This window comes from Eurosta solidaginis, chromosome 5, assembly GCF_040869045.1.
Source record: "Eurosta solidaginis isolate ZX-2024a chromosome 5, ASM4086904v1, whole genome shotgun sequence".
NCBI lineage: Eukaryota > Metazoa > Arthropoda > Insecta > Diptera > Tephritidae > Eurosta > Eurosta solidaginis.
Genome location: NC_090323.1, coordinates 115,969,274 through 115,987,720, shown reverse-complemented (window position 1 = coordinate 115,987,720; position 18,447 = coordinate 115,969,274). Strand labels below are relative to the sequence as shown.

Below are 18,447 nucleotides of genomic sequence, written 5' to 3'. Positions count from 1 at the left end.
AGATTTAATTCTATCGTCGCCGCCGGACGATGACGACAATTTATGCCAAAGGTGACCATATTTATTTTTTGCTTCAACGCTCACATTAAATTTAAACTAAAAATACATTTATCTCGTTCTTTAAAAAGCACAAACATACATTTCCAAACTCTGGATTAGAATAAATTAATTTGCATGATTATAATAAAGTTTTTCAGTGAGTTCTTTGTGTGAAGTCATTAGTTCCTTCTTCTCTCTTCCTTTGTCCTTTCATATGGTCACCCTTAGTATAGTCAAATCAGCTGTTTGTGTAAAATTATTTTGTGAAAATTTTGTATGCATATTGAAAATTGAGAAAAATTCGCGATTAAAATGGATATAAGTGAATATATCATAGAAAAAGTTAAGGAAAACGATTGCTTATATAATCTTGGTTCTTCAGATTATAAAAATTTAAATAAAAAGCAGTCAATATTTGAAAATATTGGCATAGCATTGAACTTGGATGGTAAGTATTTATATGTTTGGATGTGGGTTCTTCTCATATGTTTAAGTATCCTTTTTAGGAGAAACATGTCGTAAAAAGTGGAAAAGTCTGCGAGACGCTTATAAAAGGCGTAAGCGCTGTGCGCTATCTCCTTCCGGGAGCGCCGCAGGAAGTGCTACAAAAAGTTGGAAATACATGAATGCAATGCAGTTTTTAGACGACTATCCTGATTCAAGAAAGTAAGTACAGGGTTATGTATATTGCCGCGATGGGTTTGAGTGGTTTTCATTACATTTCGCAATTATTACACGTCTAAAAATTCCAGGAGTGGTATCAAAAGATGCGTTAGAATTACTACAATATTTGGTACAGTGATACTCTATATGTAATATAGTGTGATCGGGAATGGGATGTATATAATAGAAAATAGATTAGATTAGATTATCAATAAAATTTTTTTTCTTTTTAGAACTGTTGGAAATTGTAATCCTGGCATGATTAACGAACACACTGATGTATATGAAAAGTCAACAGATTGCTCAAACTCTTCAAATCGTGAACCACTTATTGTATACGAATCGCAAATAAGCGAAAATTCGAAAGATTGTTCCAATTCTCCAAATGCAATTATGGATGCTACTTTCGAACCGTATATAGTATACGAACCACAGTTAGTTGACGAGTATTCCAAACCTTGAAATGATAAAGCAGTTAGAAGCTATGTCGCTCAGAATAAGAACCGGAAGTCAAAAAGCAAGTGGAGTTGCGACTACTTACCTCTCATTACAGACATATCGTTAGCTTAATGCCCAAAGGACCTAACCAACATATTTGAAATTTGTACGAGTAGCGAATCACATTTTATTTTCGCGTTCACAAAACACAGTATGGCATTTCAAAAGTGGCTATGGTTCTAACCCTTTAAACTTTTTGTCAGGGCGTATTTTAATATATACCTAAGTCTGCGAATAATGCAGTATCAAAAAGTCTGTTGATTAGGGCAGAGAATTTAAACACAATTGTGTTTAAATTCTCTGGTATCGCAGTTATTCCCAACCGCATTGTATGCCATTTTGTGTCATATGTTGCCTTTATACAGAGAATGGAGACCAAATTCGAGCGTTGAACCAGAGAATTTAAACACAATGAGAAGGCGTTTTTTTGGCATCCACTTCTTACGATCCATTTGCATGTGACACGTCTTGCACTTCACCACTATTCCCCAAATTCATGTCAACTTAACAGGGTGCAAGACGTAACAGAAAATTCTGTTAACGATTTTCTCTGTTCGTCTGTTACCAAAAAATTCTCTGATCAGAGCAAGTATATTGCAAATTTAATTCTCTGATTTTTTGTAAATAAATTACGATGGTTGGAAGGTTGAAGTCTTCGGCACAGACGAAGACAGTCCTGTCCTTACTTGTTTTTTTTTATATTCAAAGTGTGAATTTGAATCTGTGCCTATGATTCAGGGCAAAACAAAAACAAAAGTGCTACAAGTGTATAGGGGTTAAGCAGCTCCGATGTAAAGAAATATTTTGACAAGTATAAAATACATTATTCAGTCAACAAATATAGTCAAAAAAGTTTCAGAAAGCTGAATTAAAAATTATTATAAATTTTTGATCTCCTAAAGTAAACACATTTGATTCAAATATGATTCCAAAATGTGGTTGAAAAAATATATTCAGTGTTTGATCATCTAAAGTATTCATATTTGATTATTTCTTTTGTTCAATTGTATGGTAACTCATTATTTTGTCAGAAAGAGTAATCAAATTACATTGATATGTAGGGAAATTGAAAATTTAATCAGCTAAATGGTGAGTGGGTATAAACAAACCTAGATTGGTATATATGTACACACATATATTCCTAAACTAAAGATCAGCCTACACCCCCATTTCCCACCCACTTCATTGATACCAATATATCCATGCATAAGCTAACAAATGTTTGCACATTCACATGTTCAAATAAAAGACAAACTGTTTCAATCAACCACTTCCTACAAAAACTATTCTTACGCACAAGCATATGTACAAATCTATGTTCATATGTAAGCTAAGAAATATTTTTATATTCGCATGTTGACAAAGAAAACAAAATTCACTTCAACCATCCAACCATACGCACAAGCACACATACATATGTACATATGTATGCTCATGTTTTGTATGTAAATCGCAAAATCCTGAAAACTAGCTTCCTCTTGATTTTTCATTCATAAATGCTTCTTCTTAAGTTGTCCGAATTGGTGATAGAATTCGGCAACATGGCATTTGATAAAATCGTCAAAAGACAAATTTTTGCGATTTTATAAATTCCAACTTCGATGCATATTGGGGGTATTCATTATGACGAGCATAACTACTTTCATAACCCCGCACTTTTCCTATGAAATAATACCAAACTATTTATAAGCCTGTATGAAAGTACTAATATGGTAGTAAAAAATGCAAATAAACATGCACAGATATTGCCTAGTAATTGTCCACTAACATATTAACTATATAATCTAAAACTTTCCATCCATTGTTTATATAAATTATTGCAAATAATTTTCCCATATCCTGAATTGCCGAGTTGTCACAGGTTATGGACATTTTTATTTGCTATATGAAACCCCCTATCATATTCTGCCGAAAAATTGTTCGCGCAGCCACGCTGCCAAATTTGCAGCAACTGTGTTGCAGTTGCTACATAAGAGTGGTGTTTTACCCGTTTCTGGCCCGAATTCGCACTGTGACGTCATACTGTATATGCTGACTTGTTTACCACATGTCAGTACAAAGTAAGAATTTTACATTATTTTCATAGATAAAAATTAATATATGAGAGCGGCGAAATAAATTAAAGTAATTTTGCGAAGAAATATAACATTATTTCGCAAAAGAGCAATAAATTCGTTTATTTTAATTTTATAATAAATTCCCCTTTTAGCTGTGAGTTATTAAAGGTATAAACGGCAACACTTTTAACCACCGACGACACATAATTTGGCTCGTGCCTATTGTATTTCGTCGGCTAATTGCTACGAGCATTGATATTTACATATACATGGCCGTATACGCGGATTGCCATAATTGATTTGGTCGCTTCATAACGCGGAAAGCGACAAGTTGTTTTATTAATAACTTAAGACACTGCCACAGCATCAAAGCGACCAAGCTTTTTATACATGTCTGCCTTTAATTGGAGTATTATTGAATATGTATATATGTATGTACATTTGTACTTTTTTGCTTTGGTTTGTATTTTCATACATATATATTCAATGATACAATGCTCAACATCTGATCAACAGGCACATGTCTTTTCTGTTTGTTGGTCTTATTTACATATTTAAGGGTTGATTTGAGGCAGGTCAAATGTATTTAAGTTTGACTTGGCTTATCAAACCTGCCTTTGAAAATATTCAAGTACATAGGTACTTACATCATTGTACTGAATAACACATATAAAATGCTTTAGGAAATTTCTTTATAGGTACCTCCCCTCCCACCCATAGTCCAAATAATAACTAAATATTTTTTTATTTATTCAATTGTTATCAAATATTTTATTTATTTCAATTTTTCAATTTATTAATAATTCATACTTCATGGTTAATATGCATACATTTTATGCAAATTAACGTTTTATAAATATGCAATGGATTTCGTGAGCACAGAAATTCCAAGTGTGCAAATGCCGTCGGCAAAACACTATTTGCATGCATATTTCAATTTGCATACATTTTCCTAACATTTTAATTTATTAACAAAAAGGGATGGGATAATTCATAAATGTATGATTAATTTACATACATTTCATGAAAGGGCATATTTTGGGTATATGAATAGGTTTTTGTTTGTAAAGAAATAAGCAAAATTTCTGCTATTTGCATCAACATAAAACAAGCAAATATATTGCTATTATTATATTAATTAAGTTCAAATTCATATTAAATCATAAAACAAGCAAATATATTGCTACAAGTAATAAAATTTAAATTTAATTAATCCTACTAAATACCTATATTCCCACAAAGAAATCATATTAAGAGAAAATCCAGAGAATTTATACACCAGCTGAAACTGTTGACAGAGAATTTTCTGCTGTTAACTGGTTAACATTGAAATTGGATTGTGTGTGGTGAAGTGCAAGACGTGTTCACATGCAAAAAAGTTGGAATCTAGCAAAAACGCCTTCTCATTGTGTTTAAATTCTCTGGTTGAACTATGCAATTTAATAACCTATCGGTATTGAATAACGTATATTCTATATTTCAAATTTGTGGAAAACATTGAAATTTTATTTAAAACTTGATAGCAACTAAATATACATCTTTCTCTTTTGCTAGATGCACAATTTTCAAGTAATTCAAATCAGAAACTAGACTAGTTAGCCTATAAACAAACCTACAAACTTTTTATTAATACACATACACTTTTGCTCACGCAGTTAACCCATAGTAATTTTATTATTCGTAGTTCAGGTTTTATTTCGTTTCATAAAGCAATTACGTAACTTATCAAAAAATACTACAAAACTTCTAATTTGTACATGGGTCCTTTTATGATAAAAATGTATTTTGTGTTTGTACGTATTGCCGATTTAGGACTTTGGGGCGTTTTGTCAGGGAAATCCCGAACCGTTTGTAACTTTCCCTATTGCTTTGCTAGTTTGGAAGTATGCCATAATTTTTCTGAGGGATAACAGCTCCTGTACAAAAATTATGAATAGTTGCATAGATTAAAATATAAGTTTGGAAATTAATTAGACATATTTTGCTAAACTTGCATGGAGCGAATTACTGCGCTAAAGTAAGATGGCTGAATTATGTAAGCAGCTATAATAGACCTTTGTGAGAAAAAAATTCATTTTTGCCATAAAAGTAGATGCAAATCAAAACTGGACGTATTAATTGACAGGTTTATGTTACTTCGAGTAATGAAATTTTACTACTTGATGGTAAATGTGTGTGTGTGTATTGTAAAGACATACAGCAGCGAACAGAAAAATAGCAGTGGCAATCAAATTAAATTCGCCAATTAAATTCTTTTTTTTCGATATTTGAAGAAAAAGCTTCAATGAATTTTGTTGCTAAAACTATGCAAACCATTCGCAAAAAAGTTTACGAAAAATTCGAAAATTCTAGAGAATTTTACAAAAATTTCAAAGCTTTTATTAGAGTTCTCTGAATCTCTTTGAGTATGCAGCCTTCTAGTCCTATCAATTTTAGTCTAACAAAATTATAGGTCTCTAAGAATTTGGATTGATTTTCGAAACTTTTTTCCCGACACGCATTTGGATATAAAAAAGTAATTGTTTCACGTTTTGTATAGAGGAAAATCTAAAACACCCTTCGAGAGACCTATAACTTTGTTAGACTAAAATTGATTGCACTACAAGGCTGCATACTTAAAGAAATTCAGAGAACTCTAATAAAAGCTTTGAAATTTTTGTAAAATTCTCTCGAATTTTCGAATTTTTCGTAAACTTTTTTGCGAATGGTTTGCATAGTTTTAGCAACAAAATTCATTGAAGCTTTTTCTTCAAATATCGAAAAAAAGGAATTTAATTGGCGAATTTAATTTGATTGCCACTGCTATTTTTCTGTTCGCTGCTGTTAATACAGAATAATTATTTAAATTAACTTATTACATACTAAAAATATTACATTTTGAATGATTGAATGATAAAATGAATTATACTGCATACTAAATTTTCAATATATATTTGCAAATTTTTATAGAGATTTTTAAAAACATTTAAATTAACATATTTCATATTAAATATTACATTTTCAATGATTGAATGATAAAATGAATTATACTGCATACTAAATTTTCCCAAAATTTTCAAAACCATTTGGAAGGTTTCATTAAGAATTTTAAAAACATATCGAATTTTCAAGCATATTTGAAAGTTTTCGTTTTTTCATAGACATAGTTTTCGTTATATAATTCATAAAATTTCTTTTTAATCAATGGATATAAAATACAAAAATATGTGTTAAAATTTGCTAACTATTCTTGCTGTTATTACTAGCAGATGTATCTAGTCGATGCCTTTGCAAAATCACCTATCGACCAATTGCAATTCCGCCTCTCTCGCGGAACTGAAACTTATCAGGGGAGCAGTGAAACTTATTACAGACCACTTTTTTCTTTTGAGGTTTTTGCTATGATAATAAAGTAATCCTTTTGCTAAATACCTAATAGCATTTAGTTCATGTGAATTTCAATATGCCTGCGGTTTTTCCCGCAAGCTCGGTTATTTTAACAAAAAGAGCTTATATTCAATTTTGAAATAAAAATTTAATTTAACCGTTATTTTAAACAATTAGTACTCAAATATCAAATTAATGTTTTTTTGGATCGAGTTAGATGTCTGGAGCTCTGGGTTATCAAATCTCACTTTTGCGAATTGGACGGTTTTGCAAAACATCGACGATCTATGAATGCGATAAGAATGAGTAACCTCAGTACAAATAAAAGATAATTATTTAACATTATCTCTACAAAATTTAAAGGCTAATATAGCAACGTAAATAAATACTTATAATAAATTATAATGTGTGTGTTTCTTTCTAAATTGAGGAAAGCCGTTTATTGGCTGGGTACATAACAAGGCTAAATATTATTTCGGAAAAAGCACCAAATGACACCTTATGTGGAAAAATATAGTTTTGAATAGTCACTAGATTAGTTAATAAAGGATTTTCCGTACAAATTTCCAATTATAAGAATTTTATTAGCCATTCAGGCCCTCTTGAGAAGTAGGTGGCACCCTCTGAAAACGCTAATATTATTATTTTTTAGCTCCCGTTGGCAGTGAAGTCCAATAATTGGTACATATCGACAGGTGGCAGCAAATAGGAGATTTGTATAAGGACTAAATGAGAGTGGAACTCTAAAACATATAAGTAAAAAGACGAAAACAAATTTTGTAAAAAGAGAGACAGCTCATTCAAACTTAATACAAAAGCTGTAGGATAAGAGGACATTTTACTGCACTTAAATTTTTCCAACTCTAGTTTACCGTATATTTTAAAGCTTCACTTTTAATATTATAAGATTTGGTAAAATAAAAAACCCAGCTACATATGTCCGCATTGCTATTTTAAGATACGTTTGCGGATTTCACACAGATCGCATTGGCCTTTCTAGTAAGTATTCCGCTAGTTCCTCTCTCAAACTAAATTCTTCATTTGTTGATCGATTGAAATGAGCAATTTGAATAGATGTCATTCTTGTTGAAAGTAGTCCACAATCGAAATTCCCATTTTCATCACTGCTGGCTCTGTTCGGATCGAAGTATCCACTACTACTGTCAAGCATTAAATAATTGTGCAAGACTATATTTGCTAAAACAATTTTGTCCACATTTTCTGGAGCAGTGTGAATCGTTGTATGAAGAACTCTCCATCTATTTGCTAATATACCAAAGGTGTTTTCAATGTGCACTCGTACGGAGGATAACCTTTTGTTATAATTTCGTTTGGCGGGTGACAAATTTCGACCAGGGTAAGGGCGCATGAGATTAGGCTTCAGAGGAAATGCGCTGTCACCGACGGAAAAATATGGAAATATTTGGTCCGTACCTATTTGAAATATGGCATCAATTAACTGAAACCTTATCTGTTATAAACATTTTACCTGGAAGGTTATCTGGGGGAGGAATTTCCAGGTCGTTTCTTAGAATCATGTTACCAAATACGCTTCGTGCCAAACTTCCCCCATCGCTTTGGCTTCCCAACGCACCAACGTCTACAAATGAAAACGTATAGCTATCATCGCATATTGCCATCAGAACTACACTGAATGTCTTTTTGTAATTAAAAAAGAGTGAACCACTACGTTTGGGGAAAACTACTTTCACATGTTTGCCGTCCACCGCGCCGAGACAATGTGGCATTCCAGTTTTTGCATAGAACCTGTCTAAAATATAAATAATATATGAGTATATATAGTTACTAAATACCATACTTCAATTGGAGCAAACCTGTCTGCAATGTTTTTCAATTCGGTTTGATTTGGTTGGGCAAGGTAAATTTCGCGTAGTCCATGCCAAATTGCATGGCATGTCTCGTATATTATTTTCCTAACTGTATAAACACCCAATCAAGCTAAATAATATAAATCAAGCTAAATACTGTGGATTACAGCCTTGTGCCGAGAACGTGTTGAAACTCCATTTTTACACAGATATGTAGTTTATAAAATTACTTACATCAAAGTGATACCCAAACGGATTTCTTCACTTATTGGTTCTCTTATGGAAAAACGTTGAAGTCGCTCTCGTAACAAATTCAGTAGCGCATTAAACTTTGCAACATTCATACGTGTTGCCTTGAAGAAATGTTCTTCATCTGAGAGTTTCAACTGTGCGAAGGAAGTTTCGTGGAAGCTCAGAGTCTTCCTTGTACGATTAACTGGCCGCACCCACCATCGCCGCTTCAACTGCTGGCACACCTCGCGATATATATTCACCATTACAAAAATGATGTTTATAATTTTAAAAATTTTCAACAAACGCCCTCTGATATTCATTTTTTGTATATACTGCTAATGCTGACTTTAAATTGAATTCATTTCCCACAAGAAATGATCACTAATATAAGAAATTATTTTCCATTGAAGAAATGACGAAAATGGCAGAAAATATCGCCGCCGCTGTCTATTGTGTTTAACTGGACGTAATATCTGAGCGTAAATTTGAAAAATGTCATCGCCCGACGCGGCGTATATCGTCGTCGCTCGGCATTGTGTTTACAGCTTAAGCTTGAAACACAATGCCCTGACGCCGCGAAATAAACGCGACGAACATCGCCGTGTCAAAAATAGAATCCCCATAATTACATGAAGTTGAACACAATGAACGCCAAGAGCGAAATTTACGCGACGTCATTTTTCGACGATAGATTTATTTCTATCGTCGCCGCCGGGCGATGACGACAAACATCCCAAGGGTTGCTGCTGTTCAAGTTTTTAAGTATAAAAAAAGAAAACATAATATCCAAAAACAATTTTTTTTTTCTTTGCATATAATTTTTAATTTAATTTCTTAACATTTTTGTTTTATTTTGTTAATTTATTAACATTTTGGGCGTGTTTCAGCAGTCAAGTACTAAAGCAGAGAATCAAAAAAGTTTTAATTGTTTTCATCTTTATTTCTAAATAATGGCCACTCTGAAAAAACAGCGTCAATTTCGCCCGGCATTGTGTTTTAATTAGACGAAATGTCTCGGCGTAATTTGAAAAATGTCATCGCCCGACGCGGCGAATATCGTCGTCGATCGGCATTGTGTTTCAAGCATTAAGTGCACAATTGTATTTTGTTCAATATACTGATTGAATAAAGGACAGAGTTACCAAAGAGGTTTTGGTACTGAAAAAGTCTTAAGGCCGTTTTATCGCATGCGACAAATTTTGACGCAAAAGGAATGCGATACAATGCTAATGTCGATTTCGCTTTAAATCAGGATCTTAATAGCTTGGTAAGTGCGTGGAAAACTAAACAAGAAAATGAATGAATGGATGTGTAGCGATATGGGAAAAGCCATTTTCTGGGAAATATAGTATGGATGAAAGTCCTCAGCAATTGCTTGAAATACATACATTTTTCTATGCAGACTTTCAACGTATTGCAATAATTTTAGATTTTCTAAAAAGATTTGCAGAAACCTACAAGTCAATAACGTTGGATACTGTCTTAAATGCGCGATATAATGGCTAAAGTGACATATTAATTTAAAATACAACTTACTACAAAAAAAAAACAACTTTCGTTAGGTATCCATGGTAAAATAAACTTTGCCAATTTTATCGAAACTATTTATGATGTAAATGTTTATTTGGCAGGCGAGGCTCTGGCGACTCCAAGTTTCAAGGAACTAGGGGCGGGGCAGTATGGCATAGAAGGTTCAATGTGGTCATATTAAATCGTTCCCGGCATGGTCGAGCTTGTAAAAAGGACCATCAACGTCAACGGTAAAAGTCTATTTGAGTGGTCGACTGCTAATACGCGTCAAAAAATATCGAGAGAGGTGTCAAAAGACGTGTATTAATCTCTACAACAATAATCCGAAACCGGAAAATAAAAATTGTATCTCTTTCCGGAGATATTTGCAGATGAAGTTGGCGATTTTAATGTGGTTGTTGTAATGTTGTAGTACCCACAAAAAAATTGTGTACGCAGAAGGACACCACCATGGCGGTAGCCACGGTTATACCACACACCCGGACTTGGCATGGCGCAGCGCAGGGTTATTTTTTATAAGCGCGGCCAAAGGCCGCCAACGCAGAAAGCTGTTCTACGCAAAAATACTAAGGATTTCACCCCCGGTTTCGGAGGGACCCGCGGGTCTTTTCTCGGTTTTTCGTTAGTATCTTTTGAACGAATTAAAATTTGTACTTTCCGGTTTCGGATTATTAATACTGATGTCAAGGCGCGTCGTTTGACCCTCTCTCGATATTTTTGGACGCGTATTAGCAGTGTAATGCTGTCGTATAGAATTACTAAAAAATCTTTCACTTTTACTTGTGTTCATTGATACATATTTTTTCTCAACAGTGCCAACTGAATATTTCCAACATTTGGGCCACACCGGACAGCGTGTCTATAAATATGAACGTCGTGAACTTGTATTGGGTACATATAAGTTTTTGTGTAAAAAATGTGTGGGTACCGATAGCTCTCAAGGTAAACCTCAACTCATATCCAACATCAATGACACGCAATCAATTGCGGGCGCTGTACGCACTACATTGGGTTCACGCAGTATGGACAAGCATATTGTTGATTCCAGTGGTAGGGCCACAATTTCAAATGATCGTGCAACCAGTATGAAACTACTGGATATTGTGCATCCAGCCGTAAAACTCTAGTCGACATTGCCAAATCTCAAGATGCTGAGGTAAGTTTTTGTTATATTAGAATGTGTAGAATAAAAATGTTTCTCTTATCAGGTCGGCCATGGCACCACTTCAGTAGTACTTTAAGCAGGTGAAATCTTAAAAAAAGTTAAGTCATATGTTGATTAAAGCTATACTTAAAGCATTACAATTATGCATGCCCAAAATATAACATGGCTGTACATGTCGAAGCGCCAATCAAAGGAACATCAACGTGCTTTATTGGAAAAAAGCGCTGTCACAGCAATGTCCTCCAAACTTATTCATCAACAAAAATATTTCTTTTCTAAAATGGTTTTGGACGCTATACTTTCCTTTGATGGACCCAAAGTCACACAAAAAAATTTAAATCGCATTATTAAATATAGAATTGGAATTGAAGGCTGAGCGTGATAATGCTGAAGTACGTGATGATAATGTTCAAGAGTATCAGAAAATTGTTTATGATCAATGGCGTATTCTGTACAATAAACTAGCTAAGTAAGGCGCCAATGTTGTGTTATCTAAACCAAAGAGGATAAATACAATAAGAGCCGTCACTCGTTATTTTTTTGGCATTTACTCGATGTATTCTAAGAGGTAGTCGCTACTTTTTTTTGGGCGAGATGTTTATAAATGTCTTCTATACATTTTCGGGGGGTATTTGTGTTTATTTTTCGACTGTATTTAATTCTCTTTCCAAAAATCACAGTTGCACAAGGGGCCTACACGGCATGAATACATGCGAGACAATTAAAAATGTCCCTCTCAGAAAACATTCGGCATCAATTTTTTCAATTTCCAGCAAGATACTCGCCACAAAATAACGAGTGACGGCTCTTATTGTATTTATCCTCTTTGTCTAAACTACAAATTTATGATGTTGATACATGGTATTTTGCAGATCATGATATGTTCTGTGCTGTTCGTGTACCAGAAGAAGATTTGAAACGTACATCTAGTGGTGCTGTTATGACTACAGCTAATGATATTAATTCAAGTGTTTTGGGTCAATGTGATTACTTTGAAGAACGTCAAGTTGGTGGTGAACGTTTCACCATTTTCCAAGGTTCCATAGTGGGTTTGACATTAATTTTATTTTTATAGTTTATAATTATTTAAAGGTTGCGTTAATGCTAGAACATGTACATTGATTTTACGTGGCAGTGCCGAACAATTTTTGGAAGAAACTGAGCTTCGTTACATGATGCTATAATGATTGTGCGGCGTACAATTAAACATGATTCTGTTGTTGCTGGTAAGTCAAAATACAACTTGAAAAAAATTTCTAATCTGAAATTGTCAAATAATATTATGAAAAGATTGTGTCCAACTACGGAAGAAAAAACTATTAAATTTGTGTCAGTGAAATGATAATTATTGCTTTTGGTTGATAGTTTTGAGGCATCGTCTCCGAAAGCCTTCTGGTGTTGTTTTTGTAGCAGTGCTTCGCCTCATCCAATAGGTCTGGCCAATCACAAATTGTCATTAATGTCCTCTAACGGGAGTCCGAGGAAACTTGCTGTTTCAACAGAGGTGGACCATAATGAGAGGGGTGTTAGAGGAGTTGGTTCCACATTACAATTGTAGAGATGGTTGGTGTCATGTGGGGACACATTGCAAGCAGGGATGTATGTCGGGGTTGATTCTGGATAGGTAAGATTTTAACCTGTTACAGTATCCAGATCGAAGGGCTAGAGTGATTCGCGTTTCCCTAGGGAGCGTGCGTTCCTGTTCTTTAAGTTTAGGGTATTGTTCTTTGAGTACTGAATTTACCGGGTAATTCCTGACATAGAGGTCCGACGCCTGTTTATGGAGTTTACCAAGGACCTGCTTGTGTTTTCGTGCTTCATACGGCTTAGTTCTCTGGTGCCGTATTTCCTCATAGTGCGTACGAAGGTGACTCCTTAAGACCCTGGGCGGTGTTGGCTCATCAATCAGATGTCTGTTGGGATGCCCAGGTTCCTGGGTATTCAACAGAAACTGTTCGGTTAGCATTCCATTTCTTTCACTTATTGGGAGTACTCTCTCCTCATTATGTATATGGTGTTCTGTGGACATAAGGAGACAACCCGTGGCGATTCTGAGGGCAGTATTTTGGCAGGCCTGTAGCTTCTTCCAGTGGGTAATCTTTAGGCTTGGCGACCATATGGTGTAGGAAACAATAGTGACTCCTTCTGGTGGTGAAGATAGCTATTGATATGTAGAAGTTAAACAGAAGTGGGGATAGGAAAAAAAGCGTTGAGGATTTTTAGTATCTTACGAGGTACCTTCGTACATGTTTCTTAGAATGAAGAATGAGACCTATTCAAACTCAATTTTCACCAGGACAAGGCCGCTGAGACTTTTCTATACTTTAACATACAATACTTTACCCCTTTTTAGCAGAACTATAATTTTGATTTTATTAAATTTTAAAAATGTTTCTTCCTCTACAGTTCAGCATATCTTTTGCCAACACAGGTTGGCGATGTGTTTGTGCAGGACCGTGCCTTCGCTACTTTATAATGAATGTCAATTCTCGTCAATGGATATTGCGGCGCGCGATTGACCAACAAGACGATGCCACGACACCTTTGAGTATTGTTGATCTGAAAATTAATATGCAACGAATTTTTACAACAAACGAACAACACACACTGAAAAATCTTGGTTAAAAAGTATATAAGAATCTAATAATTCTAAGCTTTTTCCTACGTTCGTATTCTAAGCTTTTGCTCTAATTAAAAAAAATCGCACAAAGTTTGCAAAGATTTTTAAAGCAATTTAATTGCAACGAATTTGTCAATAATTTTTAACCTAAATTTATAAACTACATGTATAACAAAAAAGTACTTTGAATATAAATATTTGTGATGAACTTAACTGAAATAATTCTAAGTTTTTTCCTACGTTACTAATCTAAGCTTTTTATGCTCTAATTAAAATAATATTCAACAAACTCGTAAAGTTTGCAAAGATTTTTAAAGCAATTTAATTGCAACGAATTTGTCAATAATTTTTAACCAAAATTTATAAAAAAATGTATAACAAAGAAATATTTTGAATATAAATAATTGCTGATGAATTTAACTGACATTACCAATACCATCAACTAAATGGTCCTTATAAATATTGTAATCACATAATTCAAAACAAGAAATTACTATGAGTACCTACGTTTATTATTGCAAAATCGCGAAGAAAGAAAATTGCATGAAGTACCCTCAATCTAAAATTATTCCACTGAATGTACATATATATCGCATTTTCAACTAAAAAATGTGAAAACTTAAAAAATTTTAAATCGGTATTTAAGTGTAAATCGATCCATGAAATCATCGTGAAATAAACTTTTTTTTTGGTAGTTAAAGTTATCGTTTAGCCTGATTTTGTTAAGAATTTTGTTATTTTTGTGATATAAATCAACATTCAACACAAAGTTACTCTGATTATGAGTTGAAATACTTTTTGGTTTAGGTTGCGATATGTAAAATTACGTATTTTTGTACACAGTTCTAAAATGTAAAGGAAAAAAATATTAAATTTGTATATTAATTAAATTATTAAAAATATATTGTTATATTAATGATATAGAGAAGCGCCAACACGAATGCAAGTGGTTTCAAACCACTGGTAGGCAAGTCACCACTTTAACTGTCAAAAAAAATGTTAAATTGTTCATGTTATGTAAAAAAATTTTGAAAGTTGCAATTGAAGTTCTGAAAGCTCGGGAATTTCAATTGAAGTTAAAAAAATTACAACTGAAGTTCAGAATTTTCAATAGAAGTTCAGTAAATTATAATTGAAGCTCAGGAATTTCAACTGCAGTTCAGAAAATTACAACTGAAGTTCAGAAAATTACAATTTAAGTTCAATTATAATTTTCTGAACTACAAACTCTGAACTTCAATTTTAATTTTCTGAACTACAAATAGAAATTCTGAGCTTGAATTTAAATTTTCTGAACTTGAATTGAAATTTTTGAACTTCATTGTAACTTTCGAACCTCAATTGCAGCTTTCTGAACTAAAATAAAAAAGGTATAGTATTAAAATTGGCGAATTACAAGTCAACTTACTCAAATTGTGGATTGCCTACTAGCGATTTGATGGTTTACTGCAACCAATAGTTCTGTTAGTTCTTCTCTTTTGTTTTCTATATCACTAATTAATTTATTTAAGTTTCCTTTAACTTTGTATGCATACAATAAAATTTGTATTTATGGCTCACCAACAAGACTGAAAAACTATTCCTTCCTTATGAATTATAGTTAATAATTCACAAAATATGCATTTAAATATATTTTGCTAGAAATTGCCACGGTGCCTTGATATTGCCCTTCAATTTTATTAGCGTGTGTAAAATTAAGAAAATTACGTCGAACCATGTGTAAGATTTTTTTACGAAGATTTGTAACTTTAATGTTCTCCTTTAAGCTTTAATAGAATATGAGTAAGTAGAGTACTATTTCGTCTAACTACCCCAACCCTAAATGGCAACCCTGCTCAAAAATGTCCATATTGTAATTTGGAGTGAAATACCTTTCGTTTGATACCGATATCGGCATATCTCATGCAATTTTGTTTAATTTCGAATAGGTGGCAACCCTAAATGGCAACCGTACTCAGAAATATCCCTATTGTAATGCGGAGTGATATACCTTTCATTTGATACCCGTATTGGCATATCTCATGCAATTTTTTTAATTTCGAATAGGTGGCAACTCTAAATGGGATCCCTACTCAAAAATGTCCCTATTGTAATGTGGAGTGAAATACCTTTCATTTGATACCCGTATTGGCATATCTCATGCAATTTTTTTAATTTCGAATAGGTGGCAACCCTAAATGGGATCCCTACTCAAAAATGTCCCTATTGTAATGTGGAGTGAAATACCTTTCGTTTGATACCCATATCGGCATATCTCATGGAATTGTTTTTAATTTCGAATAGGTGGCAACCTTGTGAAACATTCTGAGTGGCAACACCTAGGTAGAAAGTCTTAGAAGGTGATAAATTTCTCAAAATATCTCGAAATTAGGATAATAATTGCAAAATATTAATGACGTTGGAGATCAACTGGAAAACTTTTAATTTTAAACAATTTCTCAAAGGTTGGATAGTGACTGGAGAATGAAGTTGGATATCAACTCTAGAACTATCTGGTTTAAGAATAATTAAAGAATTATGTTGGATATCACTTCCGGAACTAGATATATATTTCGCCGGAGAATTTTTTTCATGTTTGTTGGGTAAACAAAATCCAGCTGTTGCCACAAATCACCCACACAAGATTGCGCATTGCGCATGTAAACAAAAGATCAGCTGGTTTTATGGGCAATTTTGACGTCATTTTCCTTTAGCTCTTGTTTTTTTCTCTTTCTTTCATTCGCTCAAGCTGAACGAAGCAATTTTGAACTCGTGAATGCGCAATCTGGGTTAGCGATTTGTGAGCTGTTGCCGTATCTACAAATTATCTAGATAATAAAAAAACCAATGTTGCCGCACAAAACAGCATACCCCAAAGGCAGCCTTAAACTGTGACTGGAAAACTGCTCAGTAGTTTAACTGGAGTTTAAATTTGACTAGAATTTAAGCAAGCTTAGTTTCAGCTTAGCTTAACCAACCACTGATAAACTATGGCCCGCATAGTCAAAGTTAGGTTCGGTTAGGTTGAACCGGCCGGTCTATGAGGACCACACATTGACTGATTGAGTCCGTAGTGTTGCCAGAAGTTTGTTTTAACGACCAAACTGAAAAACCCTATCAAAAACCAGGACCTATGTTATAAAATAACTCCGTCCTCTTGGCAAATACTAGAAGCTTCCTAGGACTTAAGCCACTTGCTGCTTCTAGATCCGACAGCTGTATCACTCCTAATAGCTGGAGTCTTAGCCCGGCATGTGCAGGCACGAGCACAGAACGTGCTCGACCTCCTCCAACCCGCACTTCCTACATCTGCTATCACTGACCAAACCTAATTTAAAGGCATATGACGCCAGAAGGCATTGTCAAGTCAGAATACCCGTCATGAGTATACAGTCCTCTCTTTTTAATGATAGAAGCAACTGTGTTAGTCTAAGGTTGTAAGACCTACACATAATCTTCGACACTTTACAGCCCCGCGCTTTAACCCACGCCTTTCCCGCTTGGTCGATCATGTGCACCTCTCGCCTTCGCTTAATCTCGCCCAATCTAATTGGGACGTCTACGGAGCAAGCTTCAAGGGATGCGCCCTTTTTAGTTAGTTCGTCCGCTTTTTCATTCCCATCTATTCCCATATGCCCTGGAACCCAATATAGATGTATGATTCTCCCTGGCCCGATTCTCTCCAGAGACTGCTTACACTCTAACACGCATTTATATGCTGTGCTATGCGAGATTATTGCCTTAACTGCTGCTTGACTCTCAATATAAAAGTTAGCACGGTTGCAGCTTAAACTATTCTCTTCCAGGGTTTCTACTGCTTTGGTTACGTTTAATATTTCCGCTTCGAAAACGCTACAGTAATCCGGAAGCCTGTAGGATCTGGTTATTTCCGGATCAGCGCAGTATACCGCAGACCCTACTCCTTCCACTACTTTGGAACCATCGGTGTACACATGTATCGCCTGTCCGCCATTTGCGCACCCTTGAGCCAACCGTCCACCTCTATTGTGGCCTTAAGATCTCCCTCGAAGCGCAGATAGGGAATCAGGTAGTCTGTTCGCCTTGTGATTGATGACGCTATACTACTATGGCAATATGGTCGGCGATCAAGCTGCCCCGAAGAACCGAGCCTGGGTGCGGTCTTTAATGCTTTGTTCTTTGCTACCAGATCTACAGGTGTAATGTGCAGAATGGCATACAGTGCAGCCGTCGGGGTCGTTTTCAGGGCTCCCGTAATGCTAAGCATGGATAGTCTGCATACCCCCTCTAATTTTTTGAGGTATGTTGTTTTTTGTGTGGCTTTCCACCAAATAATAACTCCATAGTATAGAATAGGGCTTACAATCTCTGTAAAAACCCAATGAGAAAGAGAGGACGATAGGCCCCACGTACACCCCAGCATTCTTTAACATGCATAGAGTGCCGTTGAGGGCTCCTTGACGTTGAGCTTCAATGACAGCTTACTGT

The 18,447-nt window shown here is 34.6% G+C and overlaps 2 protein-coding genes and 2 long non-coding RNA genes across 9 annotated transcripts; 2 read left to right on the top strand and 2 right to left on the bottom strand.

Moving 5' to 3' along the window:
* The first annotated feature begins 351 nt into the window (after nucleotides 1–351).
* On the top strand, nucleotides 352–1,365 carry LOC137254262 (uncharacterized). Its single transcript, XM_067791949.1, has 3 exons — nucleotides 352–487; nucleotides 546–705; nucleotides 936–1,365. The coding sequence occupies exons 1-3, from the start codon at nucleotides 352–354 to the stop codon at nucleotides 1,162–1,164; spliced, it is 525 nt and encodes a 174-aa protein (XP_067648050.1). The 3' UTR covers nucleotides 1,165–1,365.
* Nucleotides 1,366–4,898: 3,533 nt separating this feature from the next.
* On the bottom strand, nucleotides 4,899–5,959 carry LOC137253480 (uncharacterized). The gene is made up of 2 exons (XR_010953808.1): nucleotides 5,252–5,959; nucleotides 4,899–5,173 (listed from the first exon to the last, which is right to left on the bottom strand). It is a non-coding gene; the product is annotated as an uncharacterized lncRNA (long non-coding RNA).
* Nucleotides 5,960–6,408: 449 nt separating this feature from the next.
* Nucleotides 6,409–9,032, bottom strand: LOC137252558 (uncharacterized). The gene is made up of 3 exons (XR_010953599.1): nucleotides 8,459–9,032; nucleotides 8,113–8,390; nucleotides 6,409–8,057 (listed from the first exon to the last, which is right to left on the bottom strand). It is a non-coding gene; the product is annotated as an uncharacterized lncRNA (long non-coding RNA).
* An 812-nt stretch (nucleotides 9,033–9,844) lies between these two features.
* Nucleotides 9,845–15,574, top strand: LOC137234020 (T-complex protein 1 subunit eta-like). 6 transcript variants are annotated; one of them, XR_010947657.1, is made up of 8 exons: nucleotides 9,848–9,953; nucleotides 10,129–10,257; nucleotides 10,318–10,446; nucleotides 11,030–11,372; nucleotides 11,425–11,850; nucleotides 12,254–12,426; nucleotides 12,490–12,607; nucleotides 13,788–15,574. XR_010947657.1 is itself a non-coding variant. In XM_067757666.1 (8 exons), exons 6-7 carry the CDS (start codon nucleotides 12,262–12,264, stop codon nucleotides 12,563–12,565), a joined length of 249 nt encoding a protein of 82 aa, XP_067613767.1. In that variant the 5' UTR covers nucleotides 9,848–9,953; nucleotides 10,129–10,257; nucleotides 10,318–10,446; nucleotides 11,030–11,372; nucleotides 11,425–11,850; nucleotides 12,254–12,261; the 3' UTR covers nucleotides 12,566–12,607; nucleotides 13,788–15,574. The 6 variants fall into 6 exon arrangements, 2 of the variants coding, with proteins under 2 accessions (XP_067613767.1, XP_067613768.1); XM_067757666.1 differs by having other exon boundaries at nucleotides 12,254–12,418; nucleotides 12,474–12,607; XR_010947655.1 differs by having other exon boundaries at nucleotides 9,845–9,953; nucleotides 10,116–10,257; nucleotides 12,254–12,607.
* The last annotated feature ends 2,873 nt before the right edge of the window (nucleotides 15,575–18,447 follow it).

Bases quoted from the DNA above. Each gene is read 5' to 3' on its own strand.
- LOC137254262 (XM_067791949.1), top strand. From the start codon at position 352: ATGGATATAAGTGAATATATCATAGAAAAAGTTAAGGAAAACGATTGC. The intron at 488-545 runs GTAAGTATTTAT...TATCCTTTTTAG, and splicing joins CATAGCATTGAACTTGGATG to GAGAAACATGTCGTAAAAAG. The intron at 706-935 runs GTAAGTACAGGG...TTTTCTTTTTAG, and splicing joins GACTATCCTGATTCAAGAAA to AACTGTTGGAAATTGTAATC.
- LOC137234020 (XM_067757666.1), top strand. From the start codon at position 12,262: ATGTTCTGTGCTGTTCGTGTACCAGAAGAAGATTTGAAACGTACATCT. The intron at 12,419-12,473 runs GTTCCATAGTGG...AATTATTTAAAG, and splicing joins ACGTTTCACCATTTTCCAAG to GTTGCGTTAATGCTAGAACA.